Genomic DNA, 17,798 nt, shown 5'->3' on the forward strand with positions numbered 1-17,798 from the left:
TACGTAGTTCTGTTCGTTCGGTGTGGATGATTGCGTGCAGATCTTCTCCACGTTCAATTCGTTCTCGCGCGTTAAACCCGCGATATGAACACGGTGAATATCGAGGTCGCGTCTGCCGTGTGAACCGGTGAAGAGTTGCGCGGGTGAGTGTGTGTTCGTGTTCGCAGTGAGTATCGTTAACCTTGCGAATCACGGAAATTGGTAGGAACTCGTTCTTCTCGCTGGAAATCGCGCTTAGATCCTTGGTAAGGACCAGTCAGTCTCGCGAAGTTGAGTGGACGCATTGTTCGATTAGAATGTCGGCGTCGGTTACGTTGTTCCCGGTGATGCGACAGTGAACTCAGTGACATCAAGGAAACAGCTCCGGGGTGAGCAGAGTTCACACGTCGAGAGATTTAGAGACTACCGAGGAAAATGGCGGACCTTGAGGCGGTGTTGGCCGACGTCAGCTACTTGATGGCAATGGAGAAGAGTAAGTGCACGCCGGCTGCCCGCGCAAGCAAGAAGATTATTCTGCCCGATCCCAGGTATGTCGATACTTCGCCAATTTCTCGTGTTTTTTCCGCGTTCAGGCAACTTTAGTTACGCCTTGATTCTGCCGATGGGAACGATTCACTCGTAAGCAAGCGTTAGCGGGAGAATTTTGTAAGCTGTATTTGTGTTCATCGCATTCTATATAATTGTTTACTACGTCGCTTTAACTGGATTCATTTTTTAGTCAATATTTAAAGAATATTCGCGATACTTATCCACTCGTACCGTCTCGCGTATAGGAAAGATCCTATTTATAGTTCGAGAAGCCAGTATCGCAAATGCGACGTTACGTTGGTTTAATATCGTAAGGAATACGAAGAATTGACAGCTGGTAACACGAAAAATAATAGTTGTTAGGTACGGTACATCTGTAATTTATAATTACTGATACCATGCTGCTTTTATATTTAGTTTTTAGGTATAGTACATAATTTATTATTAATTTTAATGAATTTAATTACTCGCGGTTGACTAATGGTTTGTTTTCTTTCGATTCTTATTTGACATTATCGAGCGATTGGTAGGGTTAACATAGATCGTCTGCCACTCAAATGGTGATCGAATTAGGCCCATCGCTACGCCTCACCACGTTTCCTGCCCCTCCCTTCTTCTGTCTCGATACCCTTCCTTGTCTAGCTTGAGTTCGCTGGTCCGGTCTTTCACTGTTTTTCTGCGCATACGTATATTTCCTTCGACACCCAGTCCGTAAGGTGTTATGGTATCAGTTTACTTCAAAGAAGACGAACTTCTTACAGTTCTTACAGTTAACATAAAATGATTTTATGCGGGAACTAATGTAGAATAATATTAAATTTGTATTTATCCTTTGAACGATAATTTAGAAAACATTCGTCAGGATGCATTAATGAAATTCATCTTTACTCGATCTAATCTCACTATTGAAATACATTTTGAACACTTGAGAAATAACTTTATCATTGTCGAATGCGAATTAGCGTTGGAAATGTAGTCAATTTGAGATAAAAGAAATCTTATTGCTATTTTATGATGTACTGTTTTACACTTCCTAAAAGAATATACGTATATAAAGAACTTAGGTATAACTTAGACCGATATTGCTATCAACATTTTAAGGTTCAACGAAATCTAACGTAAACAAAGATTGTCGCTTCACAGTCACCTCTCGAGTGCAGAAGGTTAATTTTAATTAGGACGATAGCCATATCGTTTCAGACCAACAAACTTAGCGCCGCTCTCGTCATATTCCACAATTCCACACTACTACATGTATCTCATTTTTCTATCGAACAAAATAAGTTTTAATATTTTAATTATCGACTCATTTAAAAAGAGTCTTCACCTTAGAAAAAAAGACTATTTACAGTAATCCAAGTTGATATTAACTTCTGTATACAATTGCCAGATATGCAATTAGGCGGTGTAAGTAGACCCTAGTGTACAATCAGTATACAGGGTGTCCCAAACATTTTGTAACACCTTGAAAGGAGTGGTTCGGGAGGTGATTTGAAACAACTTTTTCCTTGGCGATAATGTTGTCCAAGCCATCGTTAAGGAGATATTAACAAAAAACCTCGACCAATCAGAGCGCGAGTATGCCGGTTGAGCGTAGGCTACGCGATAGGCGGCCGCGCTCCATCGGCATACTCGCGGTCTGATTGGTCAGTGTTTTACATTAATGTCTTCTCAACGAAACCTCGGACAACATTTTCGCTAAGGAAAAAGTTGTTTCAAATCACCTCCCGAATCACCCCTTTCAAGGTGTTACAACAACCTTTTTTGGGACACCCTGTATTTATTTAATAGGGTGCGATAAATGTGAAAAAGATCTAAACACATTCGGCGCGACAAAGGTTCGAACTGGTTCGAACTACTTCGAACCGTTAGCATGACGTCATGAATCGTGGCGTCGTTGTTTCTTGTCCGCGACTTTTGTTTCATTCCCCCTCTACTGTTATTTAATACGTGGGCCCTTGTCGCGCATGCACACTGGTTGTAGAGTCAGTAAGGTATTTAATACGACCATAAAACTGGTGCCCTTGGGCGCTTTTCCTCAAGGGAAAATAGAATTATAAATCAAAATAGGAAATACTTCTTTGCACGCAATAATATTAATTATATGGATAAATTGTAACGTAGGGATGGGAGTTGAAATAATTTTACAGACAAAACATGTATTTTATAACTAAAAAAAAAACGGTTTCCGTGGTTTTGGCGCCAACCGTTGCTATAGGATCGTACGGTGTTTCCTATACCTACAGCACTGCGCGTTCAGCTTTTTCGACGCGCATGCGCGACTGGGAGCCAAATCTGGCGTCGCAGGATCGGTACGGTTTTTCTGATCTAGTCTTGTTTCGGCGGTGGTCCTGAGCGTTAAGGAGTTACTTTAAACTACCACAGTATAAATTTTCCTGTACGATAAAGTACTTTTACACGCGATTAAAGAGCCCGTATATTGCATAAAAACTTACTTAATCCTGAACACAGTCAGATCAGTGAAGAGAGTGAGCGTGATGATTGTGCGTCAAGCGGTAACAAGATATAAACCTACTGCATTATATTTAATTAAAAAGGTTAGATGACATACTATTTTATTCGTATCTATTATTTGGTATTCTATGTGTATTCATATAAGAATCTTATTGAGGGGGTACATTCAGTCAACGGCGTGGAAAAAATGTGTATTTCGAATAACCTTTCTTTACAATAGTTCCATATATTTTATAAAAAAAAAATAATACTAAATAATTTCAAAACAAAATGTTTATTGTTAACAAAGTTATTACCATATTAATTAATATATGTAGCGGTTTGCGGCGAGACTTTTTATACGTTCATCTAAAATCAATCCAAAGAACAAAATTAACAAAATGACTGCCACTGATCGTTTACCTACGCATTTTCAAGGAAAAAATGCGCATGTTTTTTGTTTAGAAGAATTAAAGTTCTCGTCAAAACGGAAATTTGAACGATTAATAATCAGTTTTTTATCCGTAAGAATTATTACTCTTTATTGGTAACACGATTTTTCTCTTTATGTTCCAGGTATGTCAGGCAAACTTAACATAGGCGAATCCACAGCTAATTTCCAAAGAATTTTTTCATAACAGGTATTTATAATAATTATTGTTAACAAAAATGTATTAGGTTAACGTACTGTATGTTCTTTAAGAGAAAGCTATTGTAAGCAGATAATATATTTGAGCAGCGAGAGAAGTTCGATTTTTTTTTTTATTGAATGATCAAGGGATGTATGATTTTTTCCATTTACTTGACAATATCGTCGTTAGCTTGTTAATAATAATTACGAAACGTAAAAAGTTTGCAATAATAGTATGCCGACTATATTGCTTTATATGAGAAACGGGGATTATGATACAAAATTAATGGTTAAACGTTATTTTAAGGAACACAAAATGATGGGTTTTTTTTTTCTCATTTGATTTTTTTCTCATTGGACTGTATCTTTCCGGTAGGATTAATTACTCCAAAAGTCTTGATATCTCTACAAAAATGAATCGCGACGATCAAATCAGCTCAAGCGGAGACAAATTTAATCTTATATATTACGCGATGAAATGACTTTTTTCTATAAAGCACTCGACGATGGAGATAAGGAGGTTCAATACATGGCGAAAAATCAGGATAATAGAGAATATGAAAGCGTTCACGATGCAGCAAAGGACACGAAATCCAACAGTTGCGAATAGTTGCGTTCACAGAATCCGATGAAATACCTTCAAGAATACAATTCATTCTCGAAATATCCTTTCTTATTCCTTGTATACATGCTAAAGGAAACCTCTGTGTGCAAAATTTCAGCTTTCTAGGTTCAAGGATTTCGCCTGGACGTTGATTGTAATCAGTCAAGGCTTCATTCTTATATACGGTGTGTTTCGTTTATCTATCAAAGTAAATATCTCGTGACGCGCTGAAGTTACGAATAAAAATTTATTTATAAAAATTGTTCGATTTGTAGGGTACAATCATACGATGTAAATTTTTTCGGGCCTGGAATAGTAGGGAGAAGGGATTTCAAAGTCAAAATAAGTTTTTTAAATAGAACTATATATTTTTTTTTCATGGCTTGACAGCTTTTTACGAAACGAATTCAACGGTTATTCACCCGATATATGTCCTACCATTACCTACTCAAAACGTTACAAGTTTGTAATATAATTTCTAACGTTTGGAAACAGCAAATTAAATAATGTAATATACCGTTGAATTCGTTTCGTAAAAAGCTGTCAGGCCATGAAAAAAAAAATATATAGTTCTATTTAAAAAACTTATTTTGACTTTGAAATCCCCCCTCCCTACTATTCCAGGCCCGAACAAAATTACATCGTATGATTGTACCCCGCAAACCGAACAATTTTTGTAAATAAATTTTTTTCGTAACTTTAATGTGTCACGCGATATTTACTTTGCTAGATAAACGAAACACACTGTATGTATATAGATAATAAACAGAGTTTATTTTGCACCTCTATTTTCTTTCATTTATTATAGCTTCATACCTAATATTCGTTAAAATTACTTCGGGCATTGCTCTCGAAGTGTAAAGTGAAAAATTAAACAATCCAAAAATTTGTACACGTAATTATATTCTCGATTAATTGTATTCGCTATCCTAGACAAAATTACAAAGCGACAAAATAAAAATTGCGATGTGTCCGAATATTACAGTTGTTGACTGTAGATCTCGTTGTCGAAGACCTAATATCGATACACCTAGCGTAGACACGATGAGATGCGTGGGTCACTAAGAGGTAACAATATTTTGATTACAGCTTTATAATATTTAATCGAAACTGGATTTTGTTACGAAGAAAAAATTTATCGAGTGCATTTTTTTTGTTTTTTTTTTTGTTTTTTTTTTAAATATTAATTTCCATCTATTTTTAGGAAGCAGGTAATTATGAGAGTTTCATCGTTACAATCGAGTATTTCTTTCTGTTGCAGTGTAAGAAGCGTAATGCACAAGTATTTGGAAAAGCAGAAGGAAGTTCACTTCGATAAAATATTCAATCAAATGTTTGGTGAGGAATTTTCTAGTATACTTTGTATTTACGTAATAATAAGGAAAATTCGTGAAATTTCGTTAATCCGAATTACTAAGAGAATAAAATAAATCACTCGATTTACCTTGCGAAGTTCTGGAAACGTGAATTACTCGGAATTTTATTTTCGGATCTACGAAATTAGATCATCAACGGAGAATGGTCTAGGACCTAGACCTAGGTAGTAGGTCTGTCGACTTCAGCCAAATTTTTCCTGGTAAATCTGGAACAAAAAGGAAGACTCGTTCCTTCCTTACAGTACCATAACGACAAACACGATTAGCTAATAGCATGAACGCAATCCGCGTATATTGTTGATGTTAGAAAATGGGATCTAATAAATAAGTCCTCAGGTTGTCATTCCTTTTATAGTATTTTTACTAAGTACGCGTTGAAATTGGCATTCCTTTCTCAAGCTCTTTCTGAAGGGAACTGAGCCACTAACGAAAACGTACAGAACCGATAGAATTAGTGTAAGAACCAGAAAAGGTGGTTAGCTGAGACGATTCTGAGCCACAATTTCCTTTGCAAAAATGTCGGACGGTGCTTCGTTTTTGAAGTATCAACGAAAATCACCGTCCTGATCACAGCACCTGAGCAATTAAACGCGTTGGTGCGCAATTAAATAATCGGGGCGCCACACAGTGGGACGACGCTGTATAAATATTGGACATTGGGGCAAAAAATAAACATACAAATTTTAAAACCTAAATACATTTTAATGAATCTTTAAACCTTTGACAATTATGTTTCATAGTATGATTACGTTTTGCTTTACTATTTACCTCATGACATCTGAAATTAGTTACGTTGATCTATTTATCTTTTCTTTAATTTACGTTGTAATTCTTGTATTACATGACTTTAGCAAAAGAATGTGTGCACAATATCTAATGTTGGAATTGTAATAATTCTAAAATAAACAGAAAGATGATTTAAATGTACAACAGAACTTTGTTACATTTGATTGTAGAGGTTGTAAATGTTTCTTAAATTTTGACAAAGAAGCAACTAAAAGCAACAACTACGTGAACGGCTATAGTCTACATACTTCCTAAAAACAAATGGTGCGAAGTTTTGTCTGGGCGAATTTAGGCGATTTTTATAATTAAATAAAACATTTACAACTTCTACAATCAAATGTAACAAAGTTCTGTTGTACATTTAAATCATCTTTCTGTTTATTTTAGAATTATTACAATTCCAACATTAGATATCGTGCACACATTCTTTTGCTAAAGTCATGTAATACAAGAATTACAATGTAAATTAAAGAAAAGATAAATAGATCAACGTAACTAATTTCAGATGTCACGAGGTAAATAGTAAAGCAAAACGTAACGATACTATGAAACATAATTGTCAAAGGTTTAAAGATTCATTAAAACGTATTTAGGTTTTAAAATTTGTATGTTTATTTTTTGCCTCAATGTCCAACATTTATACAGCGTCGTCCAACTGTGCGCCAATGCCGGGAAATGCGACACGTTGATTTTCAGTCTAACAAGAGATACTCGGAAGAATGAAAATATCAAAAGATCTGCATCGTTTACATTTGACGACCGAGGCCAAATAAGGAAGGTCTACTTGTCTGATAGATGTATAAACGATATTACAATTAATCGTTTAAAATTCTTCTCCGCTACTCTGCATAGCACATTCATTCTTTATAACACGAAGAGTTACATTCTCTTTTTACTAGTACAATGTATATAGAGATAGATGATTCGTTAATACTAACTGAGGCTTTCAGATATAAACCGTGTTCTTTGGGTAAAGATACTCCGACATTTCGCTAGTATTGCAGCTAGTTTCTTCGAACGGCAAATAATGAAACTAATATTCGTTTATTTCGTGTAGCGGGGGTCACTTGAAGGTACTTGTGCTTACACGTTTCGATTCGTTAGCTAGCAGTTACTGAACTTATGGTACCATTGCATTGGTCACCTGTAAAAGTTTGTTTGATTATTATACAAAATGAAGTAATTAATGACATTGTAAATCCTTATGTATATGTTTAATAAACGAATGAAAGAGTAAATATTTGTCTTGAAATTCATTTATTTACTTCATATACACGTACCCCTTACTAACAGAACGAGGAAAAAGTACTTTTGCCGTGAATAATAGATACAAGTCTCCAATCATCTAGCGATAGGGCCGTTACAGTAGCAATAACAGGCGGAATCACAGCAAAACCATTCTTCACGGTTGAAGAATTGACGCTCGGTGAACAAATAAACCGAGAGGTTATTTTTATATTTGAAAAATTTAGAGATGAGAATGCTTCGGGATTCTGTAAAACTTGAAATGCTAATATTTTTCCTTTTTTCAAGTATCTGCTTTGTTAGAAATTGAAATCTTACCGTGCACTGTGGCACTGTATGAAATAATAAGGTACAGATGACGAACAATCAGTAAAAATGTTTCGTATTGCTTCAACCACACCGTTCTCGATGTTTATAATAAACATTACCTCGGACAAAGACAACGGGTCATTGAATACAGAATATTTAAACCGTATTCGATCGGTTGCGTAGTTGAACAAACTAAAAAATCGATTTTTTGACATTTTTGTCTTATTATCTTACGTAGAGTCACAGCTCGCTCGGGTGTACTACGAATTACGGCTCAGCCAGTTCGCTTCGTAGTCGTTAACCAGTTTTCGAACAGAACGGTGGCTTTACGAAAGCGAACAAAAATTTACCGATCAACGAGTATATCGTCTCTTTCTCATTTTGTACTTTCAGGTTACCTCTTATTCAAAGACTTCTGCGAGAATGTGGCGGAGGAGCCGATTCCGCAACTTAGGTTTTACGAAGAGGTTCGTGTTAACCCTTATACACATTAATTAAACTCCGATAGTGTGGAGACACGCAACGACGCCATCCAACTCCATAAGGAATTTCTTATTTATGCGTTATAGATCAAGGCGTACGAGAAGCTGGAATGCCCGGAAGAAAGAAGAAAACTTGCCAGAGAGATATACGACAACTTTATCATGAAGGAGTTACTAGCGCATACACATGTGAGTAAATTTCATTCGGAATTTTATCGTCGGTATTTTTGCAACCAAAATTCATTGGATACTCTATAGTAGGACAATATTGGAAATGGGTGTTTTAAATAACTGTAGACATTGTATTTATACTTTTAAGGGCGCGCAGGAGCCAGAGCCAAACTCCGAGTTGACTTCAACGACAGTTGCGAAAGAACTAGGAAACTCCGGGACAAGGACAGAGAGGGCGAATACAACAATTGCAGGAGAGACGAGGACAGTGCGATTAGGCTAGCACGAGTTTTTTTTTCCAGGATATTGAAGCAAAGAAGCAATATTTTCTAATAATTCTGGTTTTAATATATTCGTTACACTTTGGCGGATGCGACTCCGAGGCCTGATTTTACAATTTCGGCCTTAAAGCTTTATAAACAATAAAATGAAGATAGCAAACGTACTTTTATTGTTTATAAAGTTTCAAGGCCTAAATTGCAAAATCAAGCCTTGGAGTCGCATCCGCCAAAGTGTAACGAATATATTAAAACCGGAATCATTAGAAAATATTGCTTCTTTGCTTCAATATCCTGGAAAAAAAAACTCATGCTAGCCTAATCGCACTGTCTTCGTCCCGAAGTTTCATACTTTTTCCGCAACTATCGCTGAAGTCAACTCGAAGTTTGGCTCTGGCTTCTGCGCACCCTTAATTAAAACTAGACTATTATTATACGGCGGAAGAAGCTCTCTTTACTCGTCTCGATCACTGTTCCGACTAACTGAAAGAACAGCGAGGAAACCCTAAAGGAAATCATGGTCATCTCATCTCTCTAGACTGTTTAGGTTACATCCCGCCACAGTCCGGTTCTGTAAACAAATTATCAAACAGGATACCTGGAAATAAAACGATACCGAGATCGCTTCATCGATATATCCAATCTCTGTTTAACGCGTTGATGGCCGCGTCACCCATATATGGGCGTGCCACTGCTTCGCATTGAAGAACAAACAAAATTAATTCCGAACATTAAGTCATATCAAAGCAAATAAATTTGAATGGAATTCTTGAACATCAACGAAGCTATAAAAATAAATAGCACAATGAATGTTTGATTATGTAGTTAGTGATTTGAATTAAGTCGACTAGAACTCGAGATATCATGGCAACCATTTCAAAAAATATGGTCACGAGGAAATCGCGTTGAAGGTTTTTCAAAGAATTTTAAAATGCTGTATACAAATGAACCGAAGACGATAACGTGGTCTAGATTCTTTTTTATTCTGGAGTTTCCTGGTCGACGTGGTGGGATAAGATATATCTGTTTCAATGCTATACGGATTTCCTTGAGATTTTCTTTTTTTAGATCGAGAAGCGTGAACATTCTTTCCTTTGGCTCCTTTTTTGTCCATGTTTATATACAACTAGCGGTGCCCCGCGGTTCCACCCGCGTGGAACACTGTTTACTTTATGTCGTTCGCATTCGACCGCGTGTGCCTTCGTGAATCGGTAGGTGACTGTCTTTTGCTTTCCCTAACTTTTGGAACAATCTACCTGATATCACAGTACCGAAATAACTATGCGCCGTTCGTAATATAAATTCAGCTTGCAGCACTTTTTATAGAATGATCGTAACACAAACAAGTACTAATTTGAAAACATTGCTAGAGAAACATCACCGAGGATATCATATTATGTGTGTCATACCTATATATAGCGAACGATCAATAATTATCTGCGCCAGGGACTGTGAAGGCAGTCTTTTTCAAGAACAGACATTTGACAGGAACTACCTACGCGCGAGTTCCTCTCACTATTCTGTAAAACGGGATTCCACTGTGACGGGTTGAAAGAATCAAATTTCTTTTCCCATAAATCTAAAAAATACAATGTTTCAAGAATATATCACAAAAGTAGCATCGCAATTAAAATTGAAATAACGAAATTAAAATTAATTCTGTGAGACCGGTCAGAGTTTAAGAAAGAGCGCCAGGCGAGTCGAATTCAACGATTTCGAAATTGTTCATCGAGTTCTCGAAGAACGGCTCAGTGTACTATACCAACGGATACTTTGTTCTTTTTACAGACCGCTAATACCAGCCACGGCTCCTTGCTGTTGTTCCTGCTAATATAAATCTAAGGATCTTATTATAATACAAGTTTGCAGCCATTAGCTCGCTATTGGATCCATTAGGATCGTTCGAACAATCTTTCGTCGCGGAGGGAGATAGAAGGAAACAAAATTCCTTTGATTTCGCTCTGTACAATCTTAGAAACTAAGTACGCGAAGAAGGCAATAGGAGGAAACAAGGTTCCTTCGATCTCCATTTACAGTCTTAAAAACTAAGTACGAAAAGGAGGAAATAGAAAGACATCAAGTTCTTTCGACTTCCTAGTCTGACTCTGCCAAACAATTATTGAAAACTTTCCCTTTTTAACTGTTTGGGGTACGGTGGGATTAAAAGTGTCCCACCTTTTCGATGGACCGTAATGCATGGTGGGACACTTTTAATCCCACCTCGAAATTTTGCAATAGCTGCATGTGGATAGGTGCGATACCTTTATTAATAAAAATATAACAATTTTGTTTGATTTAAAACGCAATAAAATTCCTGTGCAACATGGGTCTATTTTATGACCTGAATTCCTGTGCAGCAAAGAGTTAAAGGGAAGAGTAAAGGTAATGTGAGATTTACCGTGCAGACTTGCTGGGTCAGTCCCATGGAAATCAAAGGGAGTCTGTTTTCCTTGATTTCTATGGTTTCGTACTTAGTATTAAACTCGTCGATTGTATACTCTATGTAGATTATACATCTATGTATACTCTATGTAGTGGGAGATCGAAGGAACTTGAATCCTTCTATCTCCGGGTCTCCACTCGCAGCAACCTCCACGTGGTGAGACCTGGTAATCGGTATTATTCGTGACGAACAATACTTCGTCGCGATTAATAGCGAGCTAATGGCTGCGAACTTGTAATAAGATCTTTAGATTAGCAGGGACAACACCAAGGAGCCGGTACTAGTGGTCCGTGAAAGGACAAAGTATCCGTTGATATAGTACATTGAGCCTTAATCTATTCAATCTTAATTGCGATGCTATTTTTGGTACACATTGTTGAAACATTGTACTTTCGATTTATGCAAAAAAAAATTTTATTTCTCGCCCAAATTCTACAGGGTTATGTAAAAAAAAAAAACATAAAGCTTAAAAGTTTTAAATCCGCCAAAGTAAAGTTTAACCCTCCCTTTTGGATGCAGAACAGCACTTAACAGCATTACTTAATTTTTAAATCATTTTTGTTTCAGGAATACTCTACGGAAGCGGTAACCCATGTTCACAACTATCTAGTGAAAAATGACGTTCCGGTTAATTTATTCGAGGTTAGTACAATTTTGTATCACGCTTAACTTTAACGATGCTAACAACTTGGTTGTACTGTATCAATACGATTGAACCGTATCGATTATCTTTGCAGCCATATATCGAAGAAATTTTTATTCACTTAAGGGGAGAGCCATTCAAGAAATTCCTGGAGAGGTATGTTGTCAACTAACGAAAGAAAGACGAACCGCAGCTCACCTTTCTGTGGCTTGGAAAATTCTTAAGAATTCCTGTTGTATATTTTCAGCGAGAAGTACACTCGTTTTTGCCAATGGAAGAACTTAGAATTAAATATGCAGGTAAATTCACGCTGTTGCGTACTAATTGATACAGACACCGTAGCAATTACACAGGATCGATTTCCTCAGCATGGTCATCTCAAATATTTCCATAGTTTTCCATAAAGTAGAAACAGAAGAAAAAGAAGTTTTGTTCTGGGAGGAAAACCTCTTAATCGAGATAAAATGTTTTATAAGATCATAGATGTTTTCTTAACTAGAACCTGCAGTTTTCTCATTAGTAGTTTAAAAAATAATATATAAGAGAATTATAAACTCACAATAACTTATTGCTAAAATGATTAAAAAAGGCTATAAACAATAACGTTAAAACAAACGAAATGTTAGCATGAAATAGAACAACTCCAATATTATTTTATAGATGAAAGTATATATTTATATTTTATGTAGATAAAGCTCAAAAAAAAGATATTAATTGACACTCATAAAAAGTGATAAAAATAAGATATTTAACGACATAAACACGAAGAATAAGTACTTTACTCTGCTCTTTACTTCATTAGATGATAGTTTTGTACTAAAATAATTTTAAAGGCTACGTACGAATACAATACCTACGCTTGTCATCGGTTCGAAGTGTTTACAACTCAAGTGTAGATAGATATTTCTTGATGCGAGATTTCTTTTGGATGGTACCTACATTTTTTTTTTACAGAAGAGTTCCAATTTTCATTTCAGCAAAAGACGTATTCCGTACTACATAAACATCAAAATCTGATAAAACAACTGATGGCTGTAATGACATGGTTACATAATGAACGTTTGGGGACCATATTCCGGAAATAAAAATGATGCTATCATTTTAAAAGAGCATCTCGAGATTAATCTCTGAAGAAGTTTTGATGTAGGAGACGTATTGGTTGTAGATCGCAGCTTTCGAGATTGTACGGACGCTATTACAGAAAAAGGATTTATAAGTAAAATTATAAAATACCAGTTTTGCAGACACTTCTAGAATGATATTAATAACAGAACAGGTAAATGAATGTCGACTAGTAACAAAAGTTAGACATATTGTTAAAGTAATTAACGGAAGAATAAAACAACGATATAAATATTTTGATAATACCATACAAAACACTACAGTATCAACTCCGTTTAAAGATTTTAGAATCACTTATGCTCTACTGTATGCTACAATATACAGTTAGTGTAATAAGTGTTTGTACAGGAGCCAATTCATAATAAAACTTTGTTAACCTCTTGTTTCTATTCTTATTCATTCAATTTTAAATTGGTTACTGTACGAACACTTCTTACACTGACTGTATTTATCTGTATGTATAATACCATTTGTGCGGGACCTATTAAAATGTCATTAACTAGTTTTTTTTTATGTACAAAAATATAAATATTATATTTCATTATTAGTGAAAGGTTGGTCGATTTCATTTATATCTAGTTATTTGTTAAATAAATTTAATTCGTATATTCGATACATTTATTAATTGTATTATATTTATCCAATTGAATATAACAAATTATGAAAAAATTAAATATATTTAAATTTATGTATGTATATATGTCTAATACAATATTTTGAAAACTGCGATTTTGAGAAAACATTATCTCGATCAAAGAGTTTGCCTCCTTCTACTAAACTATTTTATCAATAAAAATAACAGATACAACGTACACATTTAAAGCCGTATGATAAGATTGCATTAAACAGATACTTATATAGAACTGTCCTATATAAAATTCTATAAAATGGAATAAAAATATATTATGCATTTCTTCATTGTTTTTAATATTTATTGTGGTAATTCACTGTTTCAGTTGACAATGAACGACTTTAGTGTGCATCGCATTATTGGCAGAGGTGGTTTCGGAGAAGTATATGGTTGTCGGAAAGCAGACACGGGAAAAATGTACGCTATGAAGTGCCTCGACAAGAAGCGTATAAAAATGAAACAAGGCGAAACTTTAGCACTCAACGAAAGGATAATGCTTTCGGCAGTCAGTACTGGAGTAAGCTTTTTTTTAAAAATGCAAAAGTTATAACATTATCGTCTCAGCTGGCTACGCAGCAACCTGGCGCAAACCAGCCAGTCTTGGGTTGAGCTTATGCTCTCGCGGCTGATCGCGCTCTAATCAGGCCCTGTGATTGGTCTGTGTTTTTCGTTAATAATTCAAAAATGAAGCCTCCACCGACATTCTTGCAAAGGAAATTGTTGTTCAGAATCGTCTCAGCTACCCCCCATTTCCGGCTCCTACGCGAGTTTTGAGACACCCTATAGAATCATAGGGACGAAAGGAAATAGTACATTGGCTAAAATAGTATTAAAGCAGTCGCGAGACTTTCTTGTTAAAGTATTATATTCTTTATTTCCTACTTTTGATTCCACAAAGATCAACTCGAAAGAGATGTTCAGCCATGGTGCGTAGAGTTCGGCGCGGCGGCGTAGCGTAAATAAAAAGTTCAGGCTTTAGGCACGACCTTATTACAATCGTGATTTCGCGATTTCCAGGTGGATTGTCCATTCATAGTCTGTATGACATACGCCTTCCAAACACCGGACAAACTTTGTTTCATTTTGGATCTAATGAACGGTGGTGACCTTCATTATCATCTCAACCAGCATGGTGTGTTCAACGAAAGAGAAATGAAGTTCTACGCGGCGGAAGTGATATTAGGACTAGAGCATATGCATCGCAGATTCATCGTTTACCGGGATTTGAAGCCTGCGAATATATTGTTGGATGAACACGGCCACGTCAGGATATCGGATCTAGGACTAGCCTGTGAGTTCTCAAAGAAGAAACCACACGCAAGTGTGTAAGTACAATCTATCGTTCGCAGATTTGAATCGTATTCGAGTTAAGTTTGCTGTTTGCGTAAAAAGTATTCATCAATGAAAAATATTCGTGTTTCAGTGGAACTCATGGGTACATGGCGCCAGAAGTGCTTTCGAAAGGAGTTACCTACGATTCCAGTGCCGATTGGTTTTCGTTTGGCTGTATGTTGCATAAATTGTTGAAAGGCCACAGTCCGTTCCGGCAACCCAAAACTAAAGATAAACACGAAATAGATCACATGACGCTAACCAAGGTATGTATTACTGTATTTTAAAAATTGTCATTTGTTACATTTCATTAACCCTTTGACTGCGGAGAACGAATATATTCTTCCAAGAATGTTTGCCATTGCCTGCGAAGGACGAATATATTTGTCCATACAAAACTCAACTGTACATATCGGAATACAGTAACGAATCAAAGTCAGGAGCCCATGCATAAATGGGCAAAATTTAAAAATTCCTCAAATAAATTTTTTTTAGATGACACCTTATAGAAAATGACAAGACGAAACTTTTTAATGTTTGTAACGCCTTATTTCGAGCCATCAACGAAGTCGACCTTTTCATTCGTTCCGCACACAGGTGCAAATCGGGGAACGAAATGGATATACAGAGTGTCCCAGAATTAATGTAAGAATGGGGGGTAACTGAAACGATTCTGAACCACAATTTCCTTTCCATAAATGTCGGATGGTGCTTCGTTTTTGAATTATTAACGAAAATCACCGACCAATCACAGCACCCGAGTAGCGTGCGCTCTGCTGGCTACGGCCAGTCCTAGCTCAAGCCTATGCTCTCGTGAACATGAAATTTCGGCCATCACAATAGAGTGACTCCATACGGCCGTAGAGTCAAACGAACTACTACGACGTTTGCAGTTTACTATGGCAGTTGCATAGGAGCGACCAGAGCGGCTCCACACTTGCAGCTGTCGCTGAGCCAAACGACCGCGTCCGATCCGACCGATCGACCAAACCAACCGGCCCGACTGTTCGACCGATAAGTCATCGCAAGGATTTTGTACATATACCATGTAAGTGAACGCAGAGTAAGCAAATTTGAAACTTTTATCCTTCGACCATGGATACACCGGACTGTGAATACAGCACGTCCACCGCACCCGGTGTACACCCATCACATGTTTACCTACAGTTTATTGACCTGACTTGTAGTTTCAAGAATAAAAATTAAATACATCAAAGTTCTTTTTCCTGAAGATTAATTATATTTTAAAATATAAATCGCTGTAAGAAATTGGTAAAAAACATTATGTACATGTAAACTCACTTGGATTGATGATTACATGAAACATTATGTACATCACCTTTAAAATTAAACGTCGAATGAACAAACTGTAAATATAAAACAGTTTCGTCTTGTCATTTCATATAAGGTGATATTTTTAAAAAATTGAATTACGAATTTAAAAATTTGTAATTACTTTAATAATTGATACTTTTAATTAACTGATCTTTCCTTTTGTACTTTGTATATTTTAGGGTCGACACGTTTAAATGTAATATCATTATAGAAACTATGTTTATTTGAATTATTATCATCTTTTTCCTATATACTTTCAATATGAGAGGTACTTTTGTACGAATAATACAGTTGAAGACTATTTATTACGGATAGATAAACTGACCGTTCGTATCAGATAATAGTGCGTAGTTTTTCTTCTGTACAGTGAATTGTTGGTAATATTAATTAGCAGAAATAATTTCAGAACGTTGAGCTGCCAGAAACATTTTCAAGAGAGCTGCGCTCACTCTTGGAAGGTTTACTACAACGAGATATTAACAACAGACTCGGTTGCCGGGGGGCAGGAGCTGATGAATTAAAAGAGCATCCGTTTTTCAGTGGTATTGATTGGCAACAAGTTTATCTTCAGAAATACACGCCACCACTTATACCACCACGGGGCGAAGTAAACGCAGCAGACGCCTTCGACATCGGTTCCTTCGACGAAGAGGATACAAAGGGTATCAAGTTAACAGACGTGGATCAAGACCTGTACAAAAATTTCCCTCTAACCATCTCTGAAAGGTGGCAGGCTGAGGTGGCAGAGACTGTATTCGAGACAATCAATAACGAAGCAGACAAGGTACGAATCACCAACTTATCAAGTATTTTTCCAATTCATGTAACGTGTTAAGTTTAACCATTTTTCTCTTTTTTCTTCTTCTTCTGTAGTTGGAAAATAAAAAGAAAGCGAAGCAAAAACAACGGTTCGACACAGATGAGAAAGGTAAACAGATTATTACTTAATTTAAGCGTATAGTTGTAAACGAAGATTGACAGAGTGGAACTGATTGGAATTATTCGTCATAGGATCGGACTGCATTTTACATGGTTATATTAAGAAATTAGGCGGTCCTTTCGCTAGCGCGTGGCAAACGCGTTATGCGAAACTTTACCCTAATCGGTTGGAATTGCATCCCGAGTCCACGATGAAGCCTGAACTTGTATTTCTTGACCAGGTAAATAAATAAGGAAATAATACGTCAGATATATACGACATATAGTCAAATTCTAGAATGTCGTTAAGAATATAAATCTATTTTAATCCTATTCCAATTACTAACAAATGTATCAATTAACTTTTAGGTTGAAGAAGTCAGCGCGGAGCTACAACATGTGAAAGGGGAACAATGTATCGTCGTCCGCACGAGAGACGTGAAAATAGTACTTACGAATCCCGTAAGTATATTTATATTACGGTCTTGGAAATTCAAGAATGTAGACTTG

The 17,798-nt window shown here is 36.2% G+C and overlaps 2 protein-coding genes across 6 annotated transcripts in view; both read left to right on the top strand.

The window, feature by feature from the left end:
• The window catches only part of LOC128895718 (G protein-coupled receptor kinase 1), an 18,754-nt gene continuing 956 nt past the window's right edge, over positions 1-17,798 (top strand). Inside the window, exons 1-15 of one of the 5 annotated variants that reach the window (XM_054158567.1) lie at positions 393-527; positions 3,559-3,623; positions 5,479-5,555; positions 8,327-8,400; positions 8,503-8,604; positions 11,875-11,949; positions 12,045-12,106; positions 12,198-12,249; positions 14,029-14,220; positions 14,721-15,028; positions 15,127-15,301; positions 16,777-17,154; positions 17,244-17,298; positions 17,382-17,530; positions 17,658-17,750. In XM_054158567.1, coding sequence (XP_054014542.1) covers positions 5,492-5,555; positions 8,327-8,400; positions 8,503-8,604; positions 11,875-11,949; positions 12,045-12,106; positions 12,198-12,249; positions 14,029-14,220; positions 14,721-15,028; positions 15,127-15,301; positions 16,777-17,154; positions 17,244-17,298; positions 17,382-17,530; positions 17,658-17,750 — 1,779 coding nt within the window. In that variant the 5' untranslated portion in view covers positions 393-527; positions 3,559-3,623; positions 5,479-5,491. Of the gene's footprint in view, positions 528-2,814; positions 3,087-3,558; positions 3,624-5,478; positions 5,556-8,326; positions 8,401-8,478; positions 8,605-11,874; positions 11,950-12,044; positions 12,107-12,197; positions 12,250-14,028; positions 14,221-14,720; positions 15,029-15,126; positions 15,302-16,776; positions 17,155-17,243; positions 17,299-17,381; positions 17,531-17,657; positions 17,751-17,798 lie in introns of those variants that run through there. The other 4 variants (XM_054158568.1, XM_054158566.1, XM_054158569.1 and 1 more) reach the window with 4 other exon arrangements.
• The window catches only part of LOC128895722 (dnaJ homolog shv), a 25,313-nt gene continuing 20,849 nt past the window's right edge, over positions 13,335-17,798 (top strand). The window contains exon 1 of the mRNA XM_054158576.1: positions 13,335-13,345. The gene's annotated coding sequence lies outside the window, so the exon portion shown is untranslated. The remainder of the gene's footprint in view (positions 13,346-17,798) is intronic.

Source organism: Hylaeus anthracinus, unplaced genomic scaffold (genome assembly GCF_026225885.1).
Source record: "Hylaeus anthracinus isolate JK02 unplaced genomic scaffold, UHH_iyHylAnth1.0_haploid 5, whole genome shotgun sequence".
Taxonomy (NCBI): domain Eukaryota; kingdom Metazoa; phylum Arthropoda; class Insecta; order Hymenoptera; family Colletidae; genus Hylaeus; species Hylaeus anthracinus.